The sequence below is a fragment of the Dreissena polymorpha genome, chromosome 13 (assembly GCF_020536995.1).
Source record: "Dreissena polymorpha isolate Duluth1 chromosome 13, UMN_Dpol_1.0, whole genome shotgun sequence".
Classification (NCBI taxonomy): domain Eukaryota; kingdom Metazoa; phylum Mollusca; class Bivalvia; order Myida; family Dreissenidae; genus Dreissena; species Dreissena polymorpha.
The window spans coordinates 17255807-17276417 of record NC_068367.1 but is presented as its reverse complement, the minus strand read 5'-3'; the positions used below and the strand labels follow the sequence as shown (position 1 = coordinate 17276417).

The window sequence follows — 20611 nt, the reverse complement described above, 5'->3', positions numbered from 1 at the left end:
GTCCATATTGCCATCTATCCATGTTTCAAGTTTCATGAAAAAATATTAAGAACTTTAAAAGTTATCACAGGAGCCAGAAAACCACCATTTTCAGCAGTATTTCTAGTCTATTTGTTGCCATAGCAACCAGAATTTTTGACATAGGAACGAAATGAAATGACGTGCATAATGTCCATATTGCCATCTATCCATGTTTCAAGTTCATGAAAAAATATTAAGAACTTTAAGTTATCCCAGGATCAAGAAAAGTGTGACAGACTGACTGACAAACGGAGCGAAAACCACAAGTCCCCTCCGGTGAAACCGGTAGGGGACTAATAATATCCAAGGTTTTATTGGGACTAATGTTCTGATCCAGTTTCATGAAGATTAGACAATAACGGGGCATATATTGTTCACAAGGAAATTGTTAACACACATTAGACAACGGACAAAAGGCAAAAACAAAAGCTCACACTGAGCACTTGTGCCGAGGTGAGCTATAAACAGGTAAAAAGTTTAAGAAAATGGTTTGTTAATGGCAACATTTGTGGAATGTAAAACAAACTGTATTACCAGAACGCTACAAAGAATAGTCAACAGGAATAAATTTTCTCATAAAATTCTGTGAGAATTAATTGTGAACAACATTAACATTGAATAGTCTACCAGCAGCAATTTAGGTTGCAGTCTTTGAAGACTCAGGTCAAGTCACAAAATATTTGGATATCTGTAAATTTCAACAGTCAGGCATAAGGAATTTAGTAATACAAGCAAACAATTCTTTTCCTTAAATATTCGTCTATGCTGTTAACCTAAAGTGATGCAAACCATACAATTACTGTTCCAAGCTGCACTGAAAACAGTTGATATATGCCATTGACCTAAATCCTTATTATTGGTGTTCATTAAAACACCATTTTTATCACTTAACCAGGCTTACAAATTCTAATGTATTCCGAATCATGTACTACTATTAAGTCCCTATTCATGACATTTTAAGGGTGGAAGATATTCAAACTTGTGTGCATGCAACAGAATCCACAATGCACTACCAGTCAATGCCCATCTGATCATCCAATACATGTGCCTTTTGCAGTTAAAACTAGAGCTTTGTCACAGACATACCCCCACGGGCCGCATTGACACAAGACTAAATTGCATGCTGTCTTCACAAAACTAGAGAAGCTAATTTATGGCGTTTTTTAAGAATTATTATGCCATTATCATTTATGGCCATTTTTGACCTTGACCTTGGAGATATCAACATAATTCTTTCGTGCGACACACCGTCCAATGATGGTGAACAAATTATTAAAAAATCTCACAATGAACAACATAGTTATTGCCTGGACAAGCTCATTTATGGCCATTTTTTACCTTTGAACACAAAGTGTGACCTTGACCTTGGAGATATAACGTAATTCTTTCGTGCGACACACCGTCCAATAATGGGGAACAAATGTGCCAAATAATTTTAAAATCTCACAATGAACGACATAGTTATTGCCTGTACAAGCTCATGTATGGCCATTTTTGACCTTAGAACTCTAAAAGTGTAACCTTTAACTTTTATGATATCGACGTAATTCTTTCGCCCGACACACCGTCAAATGATGGTGAACAAATGATTTTAAAATCACACAATGAACAACATAGTTATGGCGCGGAGAAGCTTTCGGGACAGACCGACCGACAGACGGACAAAGTGACTACTATATAGCCCCCATTACCATTGGTAATGGATGTATAATGATGCTCAAAGGTGCCACACAGACATTGATTCTGTATGGCGATATAAAAATTCATATCAAAGTGAAACTCATCATAACTGACATCAGGGTGGAACAATCATGCAAGATGTCAGTAATAATCTGCAAGTTTTTATTCATGTTTCTATTTTACGTCCATTCAAAAGGGAAGGTCTGCCAAGTTCATCACTTGTGGCGCATTACATATTAGATAAATAATTACTGGCATATGCATACAATTAACAATAATTGTCCTACATGTAGCATAACTAGTGCTCTAAAAATAATAATAAAAATTTATCAAACTTTTTCTTAAAAACTTTATCAGTCTGATAAATTGTAATCTAGTGACATGAAAATTAGTTTTTTTTTTTACTGTTTTACAATTTATATAAAAAATGTCAGTTTCTTGACAACACTTGTCATTTAATGTTAAAAACATGTTTAAAAAAATAAGTTTAGTTTAAAAAAGGCACAATAGTTATGTCTTAAAATATTAGTCAGTTTCTCTGAATAATTGAAATATCATGAAGTGTTCTGCATAAGATTTTGATTCCTTAAAAAATGAGTAACAAAGCATTGTTATTGAAAAAAAAATTATCATTTGATACGCAATATATGCAAGTCATTTGTACCAAAAGCATTTAAAGCACTTTAAAGCATCATATTTCTGATAAAGGTTCAAACATTATCCGAACTAAATTTTACCCTCTTTCAAACATTAAATAAAATAAATAACAAGAACATGGAATGACAGCATAAATAAACATTTACACAAATTGGTGCCATCTTGCACTTTGACCAACTATTCAGTACAAAAAGTTTCAATTTTTTATATTTCCAATCACAACATACTCGTAAATACAAATATATTAACATAAAAAAATAATATCAAATATCCGGTACTAGTATCAACACATATCTGTGGGGAATATCACAGTGTGTATGGGTTTGAAATTACCTCAACCCCAGCCGTACCATCAAACATAGTGGTGGTGTCTCCCATGTCAGCGGTCTGGTACTGGGGTATCTGAGCGTACATGAAGTCTGGCTGCATGGCAATCATGTAGGGGTTGGCAGTGGCTGTCAGGGCTGTAGTGGGACTCTGAAATCACATTAGTATGTACAACAGTGATCCCACTTGCAGTCAGCAATAAAACATCTCTTTTGTTTATTTGCATTTTTCATTTTTCAACAGGATTTTTCGTCCCATCCTGGTAGTAAGTTAATTTGACAATTCACATTTGTCATATTTAAACTGGTTTACCATTGATTCCAGATGCACATACTTAGGGCAGTATCTGACAACTGCCCTACTCGAATCAGTGATAGGAATGGCCACAGATATTATTTAATGACAAATCATCTTATCATGCACCTCAGCTGCATGAAGTACATACTGTAGTAGATGCATGTGAGGCTCACTGCTCTACCAATATCTCAATCACAATCAGCAGGTATGGGTTTTTCTGAAAACCACTGTCAAGACAAATTTCAATATCCAGTCGAGGATCTATGCAGATATTTGTTCTGGCCTATGTATCAGGCACATAGTTGTTTTTTGTGTAAATGTTAGCAAGACGCTGTATTTTTTTTATTACAAGTTCAGATTGACTAAAAGAACAAGAAACCGTCGGAGACGGGTGATGCTCCCCAAAGGTTGTTTTTTTGTCACAATATTGCACTATATATTCAGATAAAAGGAAACGTCATGAGGGCACAGTAGTTGGGGGGACAATAATTTTTTATAGAAAATTTCAAAGGGCCATGACTCTGTGAAAAATCATGATCGGACCAGAACCCGCTGATAATATGCACATCTCCTCTTGGTAGTGAATCTTCCCAAACGTTTCATTGAATTCTGGTCATTAGTTGCTGAGAAATAGCCCAGACAAGAATTGCACTATATGCACAGTTAATGGAAAATTTCAAAGAGCCATAACTCTGTGTAAAATCATCCCACCAGAACCAGCTGATAATATGCACATCTCCTCTTGGTAGTGAAGCTTCCATAAAGTTTCATTGAATTCCGGTCATTAGTTGCTGAGAAATAGCCCCGACAAAAATTGTGTACGGACAGACAGACGAAGCGGCGACTATATGCTCACCCCAAAATAAATTTTTGGGGAGCATAATAAATCTAACACAACAAAAGATTAACAACTATACAAAGTGGAAACAAGAGATGTGTTTGTCAGAAACACAATGCCCCCTTCTGCACCGCTTTGAAGCCATATCTGTATGAAATTTGACCTTGACCTTTCACCACTCAAAATGTGCAGCTCCATGAGAAACACATGCATGCCAAATATCAAGTTTCTATCTGAAGCGACATAGAAGTTATGAGCATTTTTTTAAACCTAATCGCAAAGTGTGACGTAAGGACAGACAGACGGACAGTCTGATCACTATATGCCCTCCTTTGGGGGCATAAAAATTATTATCTGCAGGCATTGCATATGCAGTGCTTAAAGAATGTGTATACCTGAGTCATGTAGCGCCATTGACTTGCTGCTGCGGCTGCCGCAGTTGCTGCCCACTGTGGAGAGGTCTGGAAAACATGGACGCAATGTGAACACAAAACACAATAGTTGCAAACATTTCTATTTGACAGTACAGGATTAACACCTCTTTATTCTTATTTTTGGTAATCCGTCTTATGTATTTGAGCACGTCCACTTTCCCAAGGCCTTTAAGTTAAATTAAATTGGAGTAAGTACATATTTCTATGGTGCTCTAAGAAGCTTTTTTTCAAGTTGACAGTTGACTACATTACAGGAAGTGCTCTAGAAGTTAAAAGTGCAACATGCCATTTTGTTTTATCAAAAGAAAAAGGTGTGTTCTTTAAAATCTAATTGCAGAAACAATCGTTCGCAAATATTCCTTTATTTGACTAACCAGTGATTTTTTTGCTTTTATTTGTTTCACTAGCCTGTGACATTTGAATTGGGAATATTAGCGCGATAAACCATGAAATAGAAAACAATGTTGATTTTTGCGATCGGGAAGCAGCTGAAAATCTGCGGTAATTTTTAGCCATAAAAATCACTGCTAACATTAAACTAAATACCAGCATTTACATCATATACCAGAATACAGGAACTATGGACCAATTTATAACAAATAAAATGTTCAAGTGATGCAAGCATTCTACCGATCTCATCACAGTTTTTTGTGTATGTCATTGATCGTGAGATAATTTACATTTGTTTTACTAGCGCTACATACCGAAAATTTCTCACAAAGATTCTCTTGCTTACAAACTGTAAAGAGCCTTGCATGGTAGGCAAAAATTTGTTTCATTGTTTTATGAAAAACATGTTTAATGTTCAAGTCAAATGACTGAATAGCTGCCATTTTTTTGGACGAGCCAATAATAATTGTAAAAGGCCCATAGTAATCCAGCTTATGTGCTAGAAAAAATTAACACTGTTGAAGAACCACACATTTCTATGACTGTCTTACCTGTATATTAGCATATGACATAGGCATCTGATATGTATATGGCTGCTGCAGGTACAGTGGTGGAGTCTGTGGAACCATCAATGCTGTCTGTGGCTGAAAGCAAACATAGCAAGTCTTTTTTGTCCATATTTTGAGTTGAACTTATTTTATCTCGAGTACAAAATGCTTGACTGTGCACAAAAATCTCAACAGAACAAGGCATTTAAAAACAAGAAACCGTCGGGGACGGGTGATGCTCCCCAAAGGTTTTTTTTTTGTTACAATATTGCACTATATATTCAGATAAAAGGAAACGTCTTGAGGGGCATAACTTTGGACAAAATAATACGGTGGATGGTTTAGCAACTTAAACATTTCAAAGGGCCATAACTCTCTAAATAAATCATCTAACCAGAACCCACAAATAACATGCGCATCTCCTCACGGTAACTCTAAATAAATCATCTAATCAGAACCCACAAATAACATGCGCATCTCCTCAAGGAAGTTAAGCTTCTCATAAAGCTTCATTGTATTCCAGTCAGTAGTTGGGGAGAAATAGCCCGGACAAGAATTGCACTATATGTACAATTTATAGAAAATTTCAAAGTGCAATAACTCTGTGAAAAATCATCCGACCAGAACCAGCTGATAACATGCACACCTCCTTTTGGTAGTAAAGCTTCCCATAAAGTTTCATTTAATTCCCGTAATAAGTTGCTGAGAAATAGCTCGGACAAGAATTGCACTATATATTTACAATGAAAAATTTCAAAGGGCCATAACTCTGTGAAAAATCATCCAACCAGAAACCGCTGATAATATGCACATCTCTTGGTAGCTTCCCATAAAGTTTGATTGAATTCCGGTCATTACCGTAATTACTCTATGTTTTCGGACACTTAAAAATAATTAATCCTTTTCGTGTCCGAAAACTTAGATAAGAAAAATATTCACAAAATACAGGTGTCCAAAAACTTGTCGAAAATTGAAGTGTCCGAAAAAAGCTTAGTGTATCAACGACTACCGGTGATAGCACGCGCTTGTAAAATACCATGCCGTATAGTATAAACTACAGTTATACGTGTTTGCACTGCATTTTAAATAATTTTAAATGCTTAATTTAATTGACAGAAAGTTACTACAAGGTTGTTCTTTGACCAGAGTTAAAAGATGAGCATGTGATGTACCGATACTCGCTAGAATGAACCTGAAATTAACGCATTAATTTGTTCATTTCCGATAGTTGTTGCCTAACACCTTCCATTGTTCGAAACACATTCAATAGGGTGCATCACACTTTGAAGCGTTTAGAATTTGTCACAGTTATTTTACCGAGAATGAGTAGTACCATTGCGGTAGATAATTGAACTGTAAATTGGCACTACCCCTGGTAATCGTTATAACGCTTATGCTATCGGGAGAAACCATTGTTTAATACCGGTTTACAAGGTTATTTACCCAATAACGCAAATGTAATGGTCTGTTGCCCTCAGGAATGCACTTGCCATGCTTTATGATGTTTATCTGGTTGTAAAACCTGATGGTCGAAGTGTCAATAGATATCAAAAACAGGACCGAAATTTGGTAAAATAGCGCTGGAAAATATAGTGTCCGAAAAATTAGTGACATTAATTATGGATGAAAACTCGTATGTCGGAAAATTTAGTCACGAAAAATAATTATTTTTGCTAAAAAAGGGGGTGGGGGGGGGGGGCACGGGGGTGGTTTGGGTGGAGTCTATTGTGGTATGTCAGGTAAGAGTAGTTTTGTCAAAGTATCAATCAAATCTAATCATAAATAAAGAAGTTATGGCAATTTTAGCAAAATTTAATAATTGAACTTGAGAGTCAAGGTCATTCAAAGGTCAAGGTAAAATTCAACTTGCCAGGTGCAGTAACCTCATGATAGCATGAAAGTATTTGAAGTTTGAAAGCAATAGCCTTGATACTTAAGAAGTAAAGTGGATCGAAACACAAAATTTAACCATATATTCAAAGTTACCAAGTCAAAAAAGGGCCATAATTCCGTAAAAATGACAACCAGAGTTATGCAACTTGTCCTTTTACTGTACCCTTATGATAGTTTGCGAGTGTTCCAAGTATGAAAGCAATATCTATGATACTTTTGGGGTAAAGTGGACGGACACACGGACGGAGCGGCGACTATATGCTCTTCCACCCAAAATTTTTTGGGGGAGCATAAAAATGTTTTACCACAAACAATTTACCCAATTTAGGAATTGTAGCATTCCTTAATCAACAAGCAAATCCATTGAATTGATATACCCCGCCAATCTTACCAAGTTGCAATGAAATCCGCCAAAGCACTTCCAAGATATGACTCTGGACAAACAAAAAGCATTTTTTCAAGATACAAAGGGCCATAACTCTGTTATTATCAAATGGTGTACAATGCCATTTGGCATGCATCATCCTATTATCCGTATATATACTCAAACCAAGTTTCAATGAAATCCGCCAAAGCACTTCCAAGATATTGCTCCGGACAGACAGACGGAAGGACGGACAACGCCAAAACAATATCCCTCCGCCTATGGCGGGGGATAACAATGCATATTTTGCTACGCATCAGTCAGTTTCGAAACAATTACTAACCACATGGTGTTTTGTCATCTTGTACCTATTACTTCCTAGAAATCTAATTTACTGGACAATTAACAATCAATTGGTACTTGACTTTTAGCTTTTACTGGACACGAGGGCCAGTATTCTACTTTTTTCATGCACCTTCTGCTGCCATTCTACAGTCTTAGCACTAGGGCCAGTGGAATTTCACATACTAAATGTTCAATTTACCAACCTGTGCTTGAGGTACGGCATAACCAGTTTCTGGTGATGCAAAGACAGCCATCCCATTTTGGTAGGTGTATGGAACTCCATTGGAAAACATAACAGCTCCCGGGGACACGGGCGACTCTGTGAACAAACACGACATATTCACTGCTGAGAAGAAAGTATACCTATATACTAAAGATATAAATGGTTCAATGGTCTTATCTCTTTTCAGTATCTGCAAAACTTGTCTGTCCAGTCTTTAAATCTTGTTTTTATTTTTATTTCAAAACATAAACTACCAAGTTACAAATTTGAAAATAGGTTATATTGCCACTTCAAACTCTATATAACGCTGATCTCTACATCATGCTAATTGTGGAAAGTATAGTATCAAGCTAAAACACTTCAATAAAAAAAAATCTCCAGTATTATCATCTAAAACAAACACATGCTGAATAAATATATATATTTACTTCCAACAGATACCAGACTAATTATCAACATTATTGTTTTAGAAATTGTAACTTCCGCTCCCAGTCCTTAAGGACAAGTTGTTTCTGAACAGAAATGTCTTGCATCAACACACTGACATGGCATTTTATATCATGCAATTACATCAAACAAAATGTTCATTAAAGTATTAAATTATATACATCCATTTCAATATTTTTTTCTCTGACAGCCAAGTTTATATGCATTTTACATTGTCCCAAGTTGAAAAGAGTCAAATGAGTACAATCAAATAATAGAAAATCGCATTAATGCCCATTACCCAGAGTAGGTTAGTTACATTAGGCAAAGGTCAATAAAACTTGTGTAATATTTTTAACGAGTCAATCCTGATATGCCCCTAGCATAAAGATTCCAAGTCCATAAAACAAACAATTTTGATAGTGTGACTGTACAGAAACGTAAAGCTTTCATAGAGTGAACCCTAATTATTTCACATCTTGCCTCTTTGGTTTGCATGGCATCTAGACAATTTTGTTTTTAAAAGGCATTTGTTAAAATACCTCATCCCAGGGTTGTCATTATGATTGTAAACAATGGATTATTTTGGAATAGTAACCGATTTGGCTGGGGGTCAAGGCGGCCTTGGTCCCCTTGTAGGTCCAGGGCAAGGCCCTGGTAGGGGGGTCGAGGGCAAAGCCCCCTGACCGAAAACAAGTTCTAGACATTTAAGGGACAAAATACTGCTATTCTAGCATAAAAAGTTAAAATAAGTTATAACAAGAGCACCGCCTTGCGGGTGCAGACCGCTCATCTATTTTCTTTTTAAAGGTGAAGGGACTCTCATTTTCAATCACAAAGGAGGGAGGAGTGGAGTGAAGAGGGGTGTATAGTGTGGGGTTGTGGGCATTTATTTCATTATCTTCCAAAAAAGCGAAAAAAAAATATAAAAAAATTCGGGGGGGGGGGGGGGGGGGGGGGGGGGGGGGGGGGGGGGGGGGGGGGGGGCGATGGGGGGGGGGGGGGGGGGGGGGGGGGGGGGTTTGGGTGCGATGGTTGGACGGTATTTCAAACATAACAGTTTTTTAAAAAAAAAATGGGAGGGGGGGGGGGGGTATAGTGTGAGGGTGTGGTGGTAATTTGTGAGATGATCTTAAAAAAAAAAAAAAAAAAAAAAAAAAATTGGGGGGGGGGGGTGGGGGGGGGGGGTATAGTGTGAGGGTGTGGTGGTCATTTGTGAGATGATCTTAAAAAAAAAAAAAAAAAAAAAAAAAAAAAAAAAAAAAATAGGGGGGGGGGGGGGGGGGAGGGGGAGGGGGGGAGGGCACGGGGGATGGTTTGGGTGGAGTCTATTGTGGTATGTCAGGTAAGAGTAGTTTCATCAAAGTATCAATCAAATCTAATCATAAATAAAGAAGTTATGGCAATTTTAGCAAAATTTAATAATTTGACCTTGAGAGTCAAGGTCATTCAAAGGTCAAAGTAAAATTCAAGTTGCCAGGTACAGTAACCTCATGATAGCATGTAAGTATTTGAAGTTTGAAAGCAATAGCCTTGATACTTAAGAAGTAAAGTGGATCGAAACACAAAATTTAACCATATATTAAAAGTTACTAAGTCAAAAAAGGGCCATAATTCCGTAACAATGACAACCAGAGTTATGCAACTTGTCCTTTTACTGTACCCTTATGATAGTTTGTGAGTGTTCCAAGTATGAAAGCAATATCTATGATACTTTAGGGGTAAAATGGACCAAAACATAAATCTTAACCAAATTTTCAATTTTCTAAGTATAAAGGGCCCATAATTCCGTCCAAATGCCAGTCAGAGTTACATAACTTTGCCTGCACGGTCCCCTTATGATAGTTCATAAATCTTGCAAGTATGAAAGCAATAGCTTTGATACTGTAGGAATAAAGTGGACCTAAACACAAAACTTAATCAAATTTTCAATTTTCTAAGTATAAAAAGGGCACATAATTCTGTCAAAATGCCAGTCAGAGTTACATTACTTTGCCTGCACAGTCCCCATATGATAGTTAGTAAGTGTTGCAAGTATGAAAGCAATAGCTTTGATGCTTAAGGAATAAAATGGACCTAAACACAAAACTTAACCAAAATTGTCAATTTTCTAAGTATAAAAAGGGCACATAATTCTGTCAAAATGCATGCCAGAGTTATCTAACTTTGCCTGCCCAGTCCCCTCATGATAGTAAGTAAGTGTACCAAGTTTGAATGCAATAGCATTGATACTTACTGAGAAAAGTGGAACTAAACGCAAAACTTAACCAAAATTTTCAATTTTTTAAGTATAAAAAGGGCACATAATTCTGTCAAAATGCACGCCAGAGTTATCTAACTTTGCCTGCCCAGTCCCCTCATGATAGCAAGTAAGTGTACCAAGTTTGAATGCAATAGCATTGATACTTTCTGAGAAAAGTGGACCTAAACGCAAAACTTAACCGGACGCCGACGCCAACGCCAACGCCAACGCCAACGCCAACGCCGACGCCAAGGTGATGACAATAGCTCATAATTTTTTTTCAAAAAATAGATGAGCTAAAAAGAATAGAAAATTTTAAGATTTTCACATTTTTAGTTTACTGTACATTGTAAAAACATATTATATTGATAGATCTTAGCCAGTTCCAATTCTATCCATTACCGGATAATCCAGTATTATTACGATTTCTTTTTTTTCGAAACCAAATTGCGGCCAAAGTTGACGATGCATGTCGTCCGCCATTTATCGCAAGTGCATATACAAATTGAATTGTGGGATTGGGGAATTCCCATTGAACATGCGCGAATCACATGGCGCAATTTGAGAGCATTGAGAACCGTTTATATTTAGTAATTGCATATGTATGCATAGTTTGGTAATCTCAAAACAGGTTATTTACCTACTTATTACATTATGTGTTATAACCATTTGTATAACAAAATGCATTATTTAATCGAAGTATTGTCAAATGCGTATAATTAAATGTGTTATCCGAAATCATTTTCAGATTTCATTATTCACGGAAAATTTAAAAATTCTAGCAACAGACACACATTTCTCGTGATTTTTATGTACAGATGAAAATCATGCCAAAATTAGACTTCATGTATAACATCACGTCATTCTTCCTCTGGGAAAGCGTGGACTTAAATATTTAGATGCTGAATAACAACTTCGTAGCGCAGAGGTCACCAGGGCCCTCAATCCATTTTAGGGGAAGCGGGTCGCTACCCATAGCAGGGGGAATTTTCGCGGCGTTTCCCTTTTTGGGGGATTTTTAACTTACTCTAATTATTACATTTGTACATGTTTGCACTATATTCATTGCTTATTTCATAATTAAGTATGTTTGATAAGATTAAATTAAAATAGAATTGAGATATAGTAATCATGAGACACCTATCTATAAAAAAAAAAAAAAAATAAAAATCCCCCAAAAAGGGGAAAAAAGTATACTTTTCAGGGGGGGGGGGGGGGGGGGGGGGGGGATGCGGCCGAATTTCGGCCGTGGATTTGACAGAATGAGGGCCCTGGTCACTAATATCTTTTATTTTGGTAGAAAATCAAAGAGCATTTTTTAATATGTAGAAACCTTTTCTCTAACTAAAAAAATAGTTAATTACGCTCTACAGTGCTACATTCGTTGAGATGCGGTCAGTAATAATCTGTGAAATGTACAGCTATTTGATACAGTTTCACTTGGGGTTGGCGTGTATTCGGCTGCCTGAGCGCTGATTGGTGGACGTACTTACAAAGAAGAATTTGATTGACAGCTGGAAAAATCAATATTGGCAACTCGCTGAGAAATTCATTGAAAACAGTAGCTCTTAGACGGAGTTAACAGACTGACTGAATGACCGGGCGTCGCTCTACTATACCACGGTTATTCCTCGTCAGTTATTGTCGGTTTGCGTGATCTTAACTTCCGATCGCAATTTTAAAGATTCGGGAAAAACAACCGATTTCTGGCAATTTAAACCAATGAATTCGATCGGCAATCGGTTAATAATGACAACCCTGCATGCCATCCCTATTACAGAATAAGTTGGTATACTTACATGGGTGAAAGTGCAGACTTTTAAAAATACTGAAATCTGGTCAAATAATGATGATATAACAGTTTTTACTATAGTTTATTAAGGACAAAAATTATGCAAAATACTGAAATCAGTATTAATACTGAAAACTTTCACCCATGTACTTATAATTATTAACAAATCACATTACACAAACAACTATACATGTATACAATTTCTGTTATTTCCTGAAGACCATACAACATTTACTTTGCAACTTAGTTTAAATCATGCACTTCTGTAGTTAGTATTATAGAAATGTAATATTGTCACATCATAATTAAAAATGTAAGCTTACCGAAAGCCCTTGGCAAAACTTGCTGTAAATGAAATGGGAAGAACAAGTGTTAGGCAACAATAAATACCATGCAGATCAACATACTATTAAGGCCAAACATATGGGAAAGTTAAGTCTTGATGATCTTTAAGATACACCTTTAGTCCACATATGAACTTGATCACTGTACCAATCTCTTGGGGGCGTTACATCTGTTTGCTTCCAGCAGAATAATAAGACACATAACCAAAAATCATTTATTTTTAAAGAATATCCAAAAAGGTTTAAGTACATTTTAGCTATTGCCAGGCAAATTAGCTGACTATTTGAATCATTTTAAACTGACACTCCACCCCCACCCCCTCTAAAATGTTCTCAAATTTACACCAATCTCAAAAATGGTCCTGGGAACTAAAGAAATTTTCAGAATCCCTGGCATCTGCTGAAAATCAAACTTCCTTCAAAATCAGCAAATATTTTAATAAGGATTTCACACAACCCTCAACTCCCAGTCTCATTGGTTTGCAACCAAATCCTTGCATTGAAATGTAAATGCAAACATGAACGAAAAGAAAGTTATTAGATTAAACAAAAAGAACAAGCTTTAAGTTCCCTCTTATAACCAATTATATGATGCCTTTTTTTTTAATTAACTGTCTTAAAGCTTGCTCTTTGATTCTTCATGCATTACAACTTAAACATGACTTCCAAAATAAATACATACAAGAAATGTGGTTGCTAACATGTTTTCATTCAACAACCTAAACATGGGATAATATACTTTACAAAACGTGTAGAAAATCATGAGAAAACCACTTGTTTTCTTCTTTTTTCTTCATATATCAAAATTAACCTGAACCAAGTTTAACCTGTTATAACATTTCAACTTGATTCAAATCGATGATAATATTATTGTTTACATCCAAATTGCGAGCTTGATAATATTATTGTTTACGTCCGAATTGCGAGCCGTTGACCTACCATTATTAAAGTTTAGATTTGTTAGTTTTGGATTAAGCTTCAACACCTTATTTCCGAGGCATTTTTTCTGTATTATTTATGACCAAGTTACACAAAGTTAAAGCAGGTTTTCATCCTGGGACTTGAGAAAATATCATAACACATTCTATTTAAAAGGTCGATTCTTATGGTTCGTATTATTCATCAGCGGCTCGACTAGAGCCAATCAAAAGACTTGCTGGAGTCTTCAAGCCTCATTCGGTTAAACTCAGCGTTCATTGCTACACTTTTGACTCGTACACAAGATGGTTCGTGCTTATCGTGATTCGCGTATGCGTTAACGGATACAGTTCAGCAATGCGTCCGAGTGGACACACATATTTCAAAATGATGCATCGATTTCGATATTTGTGCGTCATAGACACGGGACACACATGTAGATTTATCCCTGGATAATACACGCACAAATGAATATTGCAGTCGGCTCTTTTATGATGGGCGAAAAAAACTGAAAAAAATACGTTTTCAGAAATGGCAATAATTTTTTTTGGGTCAGGGGTAAAAAGTGGGTCAGTCTGTAAAAGCCAAACAAACTTTATTGTAATTTAGGCTTTATCACTTTAAACAAAGATTATAATGACAAATATCTCAATGCATATCCCAAGTAAGCTTGCTGAATGAGCAGTAAAACATTGCAGAAATCTTTAGTATAAACAGTTACCTACATTTTATTCAAACAAAACAAATTGTACATGTAATGTCCCACATTCAAGAACAAGTGTGTGATCAATCCTTGAGAAAATCTTTACAATTAACATTTTAAAACCACACAAACCATACTGGGCTAGGAAATCATGTACATTTTTTCCTTGTGCTATGTTAGTTAAACACTGTACCTGCTTTCGAATAGCTGGTCCAATGTTCAACTTTCTGTCACGGAATACTAAGTTGTCTGACTGGAATTAAAGAGGCTCACGGAAAATAAATCTGTATATACCACATGCTGAATATGCTAATATTAAACAGTTAAATAATCACAACAATTGATATTAGCATTTGATGCAAAATAACACAGCTAGTTATAAGCTTACATTAATTTAGACATCTTTCAAAGTTAAATTTAAGAATAAGAACAGGCATTTTATTGTACAGCATACATTTAGTACTCTTATTTATAAGGATTAAAAAAGACAGAAAATGACACTCACTTCTACACTCACCTCCTTCTTGATAATACGGTCGGCATCTTCTTGATTTTCAAATGTTATAAACCCATAACTGAAAATAAGGCAATAATTTAGATTAAACATTATATAGATAAACCAGTAGGGTGTATAAATATGTAATCACCACTTCAAAACAAACAATTTTGGTTAGGGTCACAAGCCCCCAATTAGTGCAAGGCCCAAGGTGCTTCACAATAAAAGATTAAGTTAACATTTCTATTCCCAACTTACAGATTCAGCACTACTGGCAGGGCTCTGGTTCACAATAAGATCCATTGTTAACAAGACCTACCGGTTACCGCCAAACATCCAAGTCAATGGTGGAATGTTTTGCGTTGTCATAAATATTGCAACTATCAAGCTTAAAAGTTCTACTTTTATGCACAAAATAAGCATGTTTAGCATTCATGGTTTGATAAAATTTACATATGTATTGATACTCAGTTTCTATGTAATGTTTCATAAATATGAGAACACTTCCCTTTTGGATGCAAAAACACCTTTAACCAAGACATGTATGCAGTCAAATCTCAACAAATTACAGCTTTAAACCTTAATTATTATAAGACCTCCTAACAGTGAGTGTATTCAGAGGTTTTTGCATTTTACTGTAGATGTAAACAATAACTAGCAATTTTTTTAATTGATATCTCCCACCACATACAATTTGCTTGTGACAGACAGACAGATGGATGGACTAACAGACAATGCAAAGTCTATATTTCTCCACCTTTGCCAGATGATAAAAACTTTCAATGTGGCTTGTACATAAGCCTAATAGACGATTCAGAAGCATAAATTCAGATCAAATGCTCTGTAAAGTTGAGTAGGAATGCTGAAAGTCCTGCATTGGAGAATAACTTTGCAGTGGACAACAAAATTTACCCCTTTGAAACACCTGCTCGATCTGCAATTATTTTGGAATCTTTTACAGCTCCATAAGCAGAGAAAAACTGCTTCAACTCTTGCTCGGTAGTCTGCAAAAACAAGATCATGTCATTATATTTGTGCAAAACAGTGTTTTTTTCACCATTTTGGGAATGGGGCAGGGTCCCTTTGAATTAGAGGCGTTTTGACTAAAATCGGGATATCAAGTGTTGTTGTTTTGTAAAAAAAAAAACAAAAAAAAAACGGGTTTTCAGTTCAATATTTACTAAATTTACTAAGGTTGAACTTATAATGGATGGTAGTTTAACACAATATTGATTTATTTTTTAACTTTCATTGGGAATTTTTAGCACCCATTGGGGAAAAATATTATTTTGGATAATTTATGGGTGATAATGTAGAAAACCTTGTAGCCAAATGGAATTTTGTGTAGCCATATTTTCTTATTTCTAGACATTGACTAATTTGGTGACTGGCAGAGAAAGGCCAAACAAATAATAGGTCTGTTTGGGGTCTCCTTGGAAAAAACAAGAGATGTGTTCGTCAGAAACACAATGCCCCCTATTGCACCATTTTGAATTAATTTTTTTTGGACCATTGACCTTGACCTTGAACTTCCAGGGCTCGAATTTAACTTTTTTTTCTACTTGCAAAACATTGCGAGCAGCTTTAATACCAACTCGCAAAATCAAAAACTTTCTCGCAAATTCTGCTGCAAACATAATTTAATTTCGTTTTTTTTATTCAACAGTTATTGTGAGTTAACTTTGCTTTATCTTTCGTATTGTTAAATCCATCTGTGGGCAAAAAGAAACTAGTTATTTTTCGCTTCGACGCCATGTCTGTTTAAGTTCAATGAACACGTGTGAATTAGTCGACTGTTTAACGTTCTTTGTACCAATACGATCCTCGTATCTGTACTATAAGTATACTAGTCTATATACAAAGTGCGCGCTTCCGCATACTGGTATGAGGACGTTCTATTACCTCTGGTTTAGTGTTCAGGACGTCGAACGCATTTAGCAATATTACTGTTGTTGTTTTTCACTATTTCTTTACTCGCAAAAAATTACTAGTGGTTTAAAACTTAACTCGCAATCGGTATTTTTCACTCGCATTTTGCGAGTGTGCGAGTGTTAATTTCGAGCCCTGACTTCCACCACTCAAAATGTGCAGCTTCATGAGATACACATGCATGCCAAATATCAAGTTGCCATCTTCAATATTGAAAAAGTAATGGCCAATGTTAAAGTTTTCGGACGGACAGCCCCCATATATTTGACATTTGACCTTGACCTTTAACCACTCAAACTGTTCAGCTCCATGAGATACACATAGAATATCAAGTTGCTATCTTCAATAGTGAAAAAGTTATGGCCCGCATGTTAAAGTTTTTAGAGTAGACGGACGGACAGACGCCATATATTAGACATTTGACCTTGAAGGATGACCTTGACCTTCACCACTTAAAATGTGCAGCTCCGTGAGATGCACATGCATGCCAAATATCAAGTTGTTATCTTCAATATTGAAAAAGCTATGGCCATTAAAGTTTTCGGACGGACGGACAGCCTGACATACTGACGGACAGTTATACTGCTATATGCCACCCTACCGGTGGCATAAAAACAGGGTGGGTAGGTAGGGATTTTTTTTTTTTTTTTTTAGGGGGGGGTACTATCATAGAAGGCTACTAAAGCTTTTAATAAGAAATACATGTATATATATGCTTTGTTTGCTTTATATTACATTTGGCGACCCCAATAAAATGTTGAAGGTTGGCGCCGATTCAGGAGACAAGGTCAGGTGACCCGAAACGGACCTATTTTTTTTATGACCTAAGCCCTGTTAGCTGAATATAGTAAGTTTAACACAAACATAACACTTACGTTAGCTGCTATTCCACCAACAAATATTCTGTTAGGTATAACAGTTCCATACTTTGGGGCTCCACTCAAAGGGGTCCCGCATGGGGTTGTGGTTGGACTGACATCAGTTGACGACGTCTGCGAATGTGCAGAACACAATATGTTTGTATTATATAATATACATTAATTTAATTATGATTGGCACTCTAGAATCATTTCTTGCTCGCCACACTAAGCTCAAACATCTCAGGCACATGACTTGACATATATGAGACATTATGGTTTGTATACCTATTTTGCATTAATAGTTTTAAAGCATTTATTTTAAATTCTTTAGGACAACAGTCTATCTTTAATTGATCAGGATTGTGAGTAAGAACCTACTCAGAAAAGGAAAATCCCCTACCCAACTCACAGGGTTCAGTTACACTGGACATTTGTATATAATATAGATCCAGCAAACAACTATTTGTAAAACAAGTTTGATATTGAGCGAGAGATGTGTTTCGTCAGAAACACAATGCCCCCAACTGCGCCGCTTTGAAGCCATATTTTACCTTTGACCTTTCACTACTCAAAATGTGCAGCTCCATGAGATACACATGCATGCCAAATCAAGTTGCTATCTTCAATATTGCAAAAGTTATGACCAAGGTTTAAGTTTTTTGACAGACACACAGACCAAAAACAATATACCACCGAGGGGGGGGGGGGAAGGAATATAGAAAGAAGAAATCAGCTCTGCTGAAAGGGGGAAAAATCACAAGCCTGTTTATAATTAGTTTAAACCTATTTATTTTAAGCTCGATTGCATAGAAAGTAATAGCCTAAAACCAGTACTTGGGTGTCTTACACTAAACAGGGAGATCTAAAGAACGCTCCCACGGTGGGGATCGAACCCGTGACCTCCTGGTCGCTAGGCGGACACCATATCCTTTACACCACAGCGACCTATAATTTATAATTCTAAGGCTCACTGTCCAGCTAACATGAGATGTCTACCTTTAATTAGTGCATGAGCATAACTCTGTGGAAATGGTAAATCAGTAAAGACCTTTGGCATCTTTTCTTATGAATTGCTAGCTATTCTTATTGGTATAAAACTGGGAATTTTAAATTTTACAGCACCTCACATGATTTTACTAAGTCCTTTTCTTGTTGAACCGAATAAATGGAATTATTTTTTTCAAGCCTTATAAGTGTTATCTCATTTTAAAGTTAAAAGGTAAACCAGTCCAATAATATCAAAATTTGTACATATCAAACTAAAGCAAGTGAAGAAATCTCTATATTCAAACAAAAAAACTAGAAAAGCCCATGTCATGTCAGTAAAATCCAATTTAAAGCAAAGAGTGCTTTATTGGTTGGTAACAAGTCATATAATTATATACCATCTTATATGCCTAAAACCATGAAATCATGTCAATTTTTATGGCAAATATGCAGTTTTGTTTTCCTTTTGATCTAACTATCACTAATGACATTTATAAACAATTTTTTTACTGGACACGTCGTGGATTGCCAGTTTTAGAAATTATACAGGACGTCAGGTCAATTTAAACCGATCTCTGTTAAGAACTATAAACAGACGATAGAATAAGACATAAAAGGCAACAGTCCACAGACAAGCGATGTCAGCAGGGCTGCGCAGATGAACAACAGAAACATACTCAAATGATAACCCTGATTTTAAAAATTTCATATTAACAAAATGGAAAATTAACATTCAGTGCCAGTAGAACTTGGAAGGATTTTTCTGAAAAACGGATGTGCATATTCATGAATATTTACCACTGGAAGGGCTTCTGTAATTTCTATGACAATTTGCCAGACCTTGACAATGTCTGCGTAAACTACAGTGTACTAGCATACTAGTCTGCATATCATAAAATCGAACATATCATAACATATCATACAGAAAAATAAGAATGTGTGTATACAAATTTTATTCTTAATCTTATAACAAATTTCAATTCTATTACTGTTGGCATTGCAGCAACTAAGTTTTTTTAAATTTGTTTACAGTTTTATCTAAATATCATGGTCTATAAACATAAGTACAAAACATTTCATGGCACATGTGATTTTCTAGCTAAAATTACAAATTGAAAGTCTTATGCTGTTTGAATATTGGATTTTTGTGTAGCTTTTATTCTTTTATTTCAGTTGTATTTCTAAACGAGATCAATTGACATGACTGCAATTCAGTGATATCCATATAATTGATGTTATGCACACAAATCATACACGTGTATAAAGAAAAGATATGAATATATAACTAACATTTAAATTGTAATAATCCATTTGTGATTAAACAGAATAAGTTCGACAGAGTCCACTTTCATGTAGAACTTTGCCGACCGGTTTCGTTCATATAACCATACACACCGATCTTCTCCTGAACACAGATCGCACACTAATCAAACAATATGTATAACACTACAATCACTCACCATTTCCATTTTTCCTGTGGAACTGTATGCTTATACTCTGAAAGTGTGTACGATATTTCTGCCAGGTATAGAGCGCTCCAATGCAGAGGTGGGTAGTTCATATCGAATATATTCGTAAATACTTCATAATATTTAACATATCTTATAAGCCAGGTAAGCAAAATGTTCAAACATAATAAGTTGAAATCATGTTAATAAGGACAACACCCACATCATATATTTATTTGACAAACGAAATAATATAGGTACACCCGCAACCCTATAAAAATGTAATCGTCCGAATTGCATTTTGATCCGGTTTTTCGCGCCACATAACTGGTATGTCGCGAGCGGTGGGTATATCTAAATTAAATGTCAACGTTCTATTTATGACACACAGTAGCTTTGAGACGCAAGTAATTTGTTTCGACACAACATCTTGTATTTAATGATTGCCA

At 35.8% G+C, this 20611-nt stretch overlaps 1 protein-coding gene across 2 annotated transcripts in view; it reads right to left on the bottom strand.

Moving 5' to 3' along the window:
- The window catches only part of LOC127855407 (deleted in azoospermia protein 2-like), a 31787-nt gene extending 11619 nt beyond the window's left edge, over positions 1-20168 (bottom strand). Inside the window, exons 1-10 of one of the 2 annotated variants that reach the window (XM_052390944.1) lie at positions 20005-20168; positions 17743-17859; positions 15851-15942; positions 14948-15017; positions 14636-14695; positions 12801-12822; positions 7998-8113; positions 5196-5288; positions 4216-4281; positions 2692-2835 (exon numbers count right to left, since the gene is read on the bottom strand). In XM_052390944.1, the coding sequence (XP_052246904.1) occupies positions 2692-2835; positions 4216-4281; positions 5196-5288; positions 7998-8113; positions 12801-12822; positions 14636-14695; positions 14948-15017; positions 15851-15942; positions 17743-17859; positions 20005-20025 (801 nt within the window). In that variant the 5' untranslated portion in view covers positions 20026-20168. The remainder of the gene's footprint in view (positions 1-2691; positions 2836-4215; positions 4282-5195; positions 5289-7997; positions 8114-12800; positions 12823-14635; positions 14696-14947; positions 15018-15850; positions 15943-17742; positions 17860-20004) is intronic. The other variant, XM_052390945.1, reaches the window with a different exon arrangement.
- Between the last annotated feature and the right edge of the window lie 443 nt (positions 20169-20611).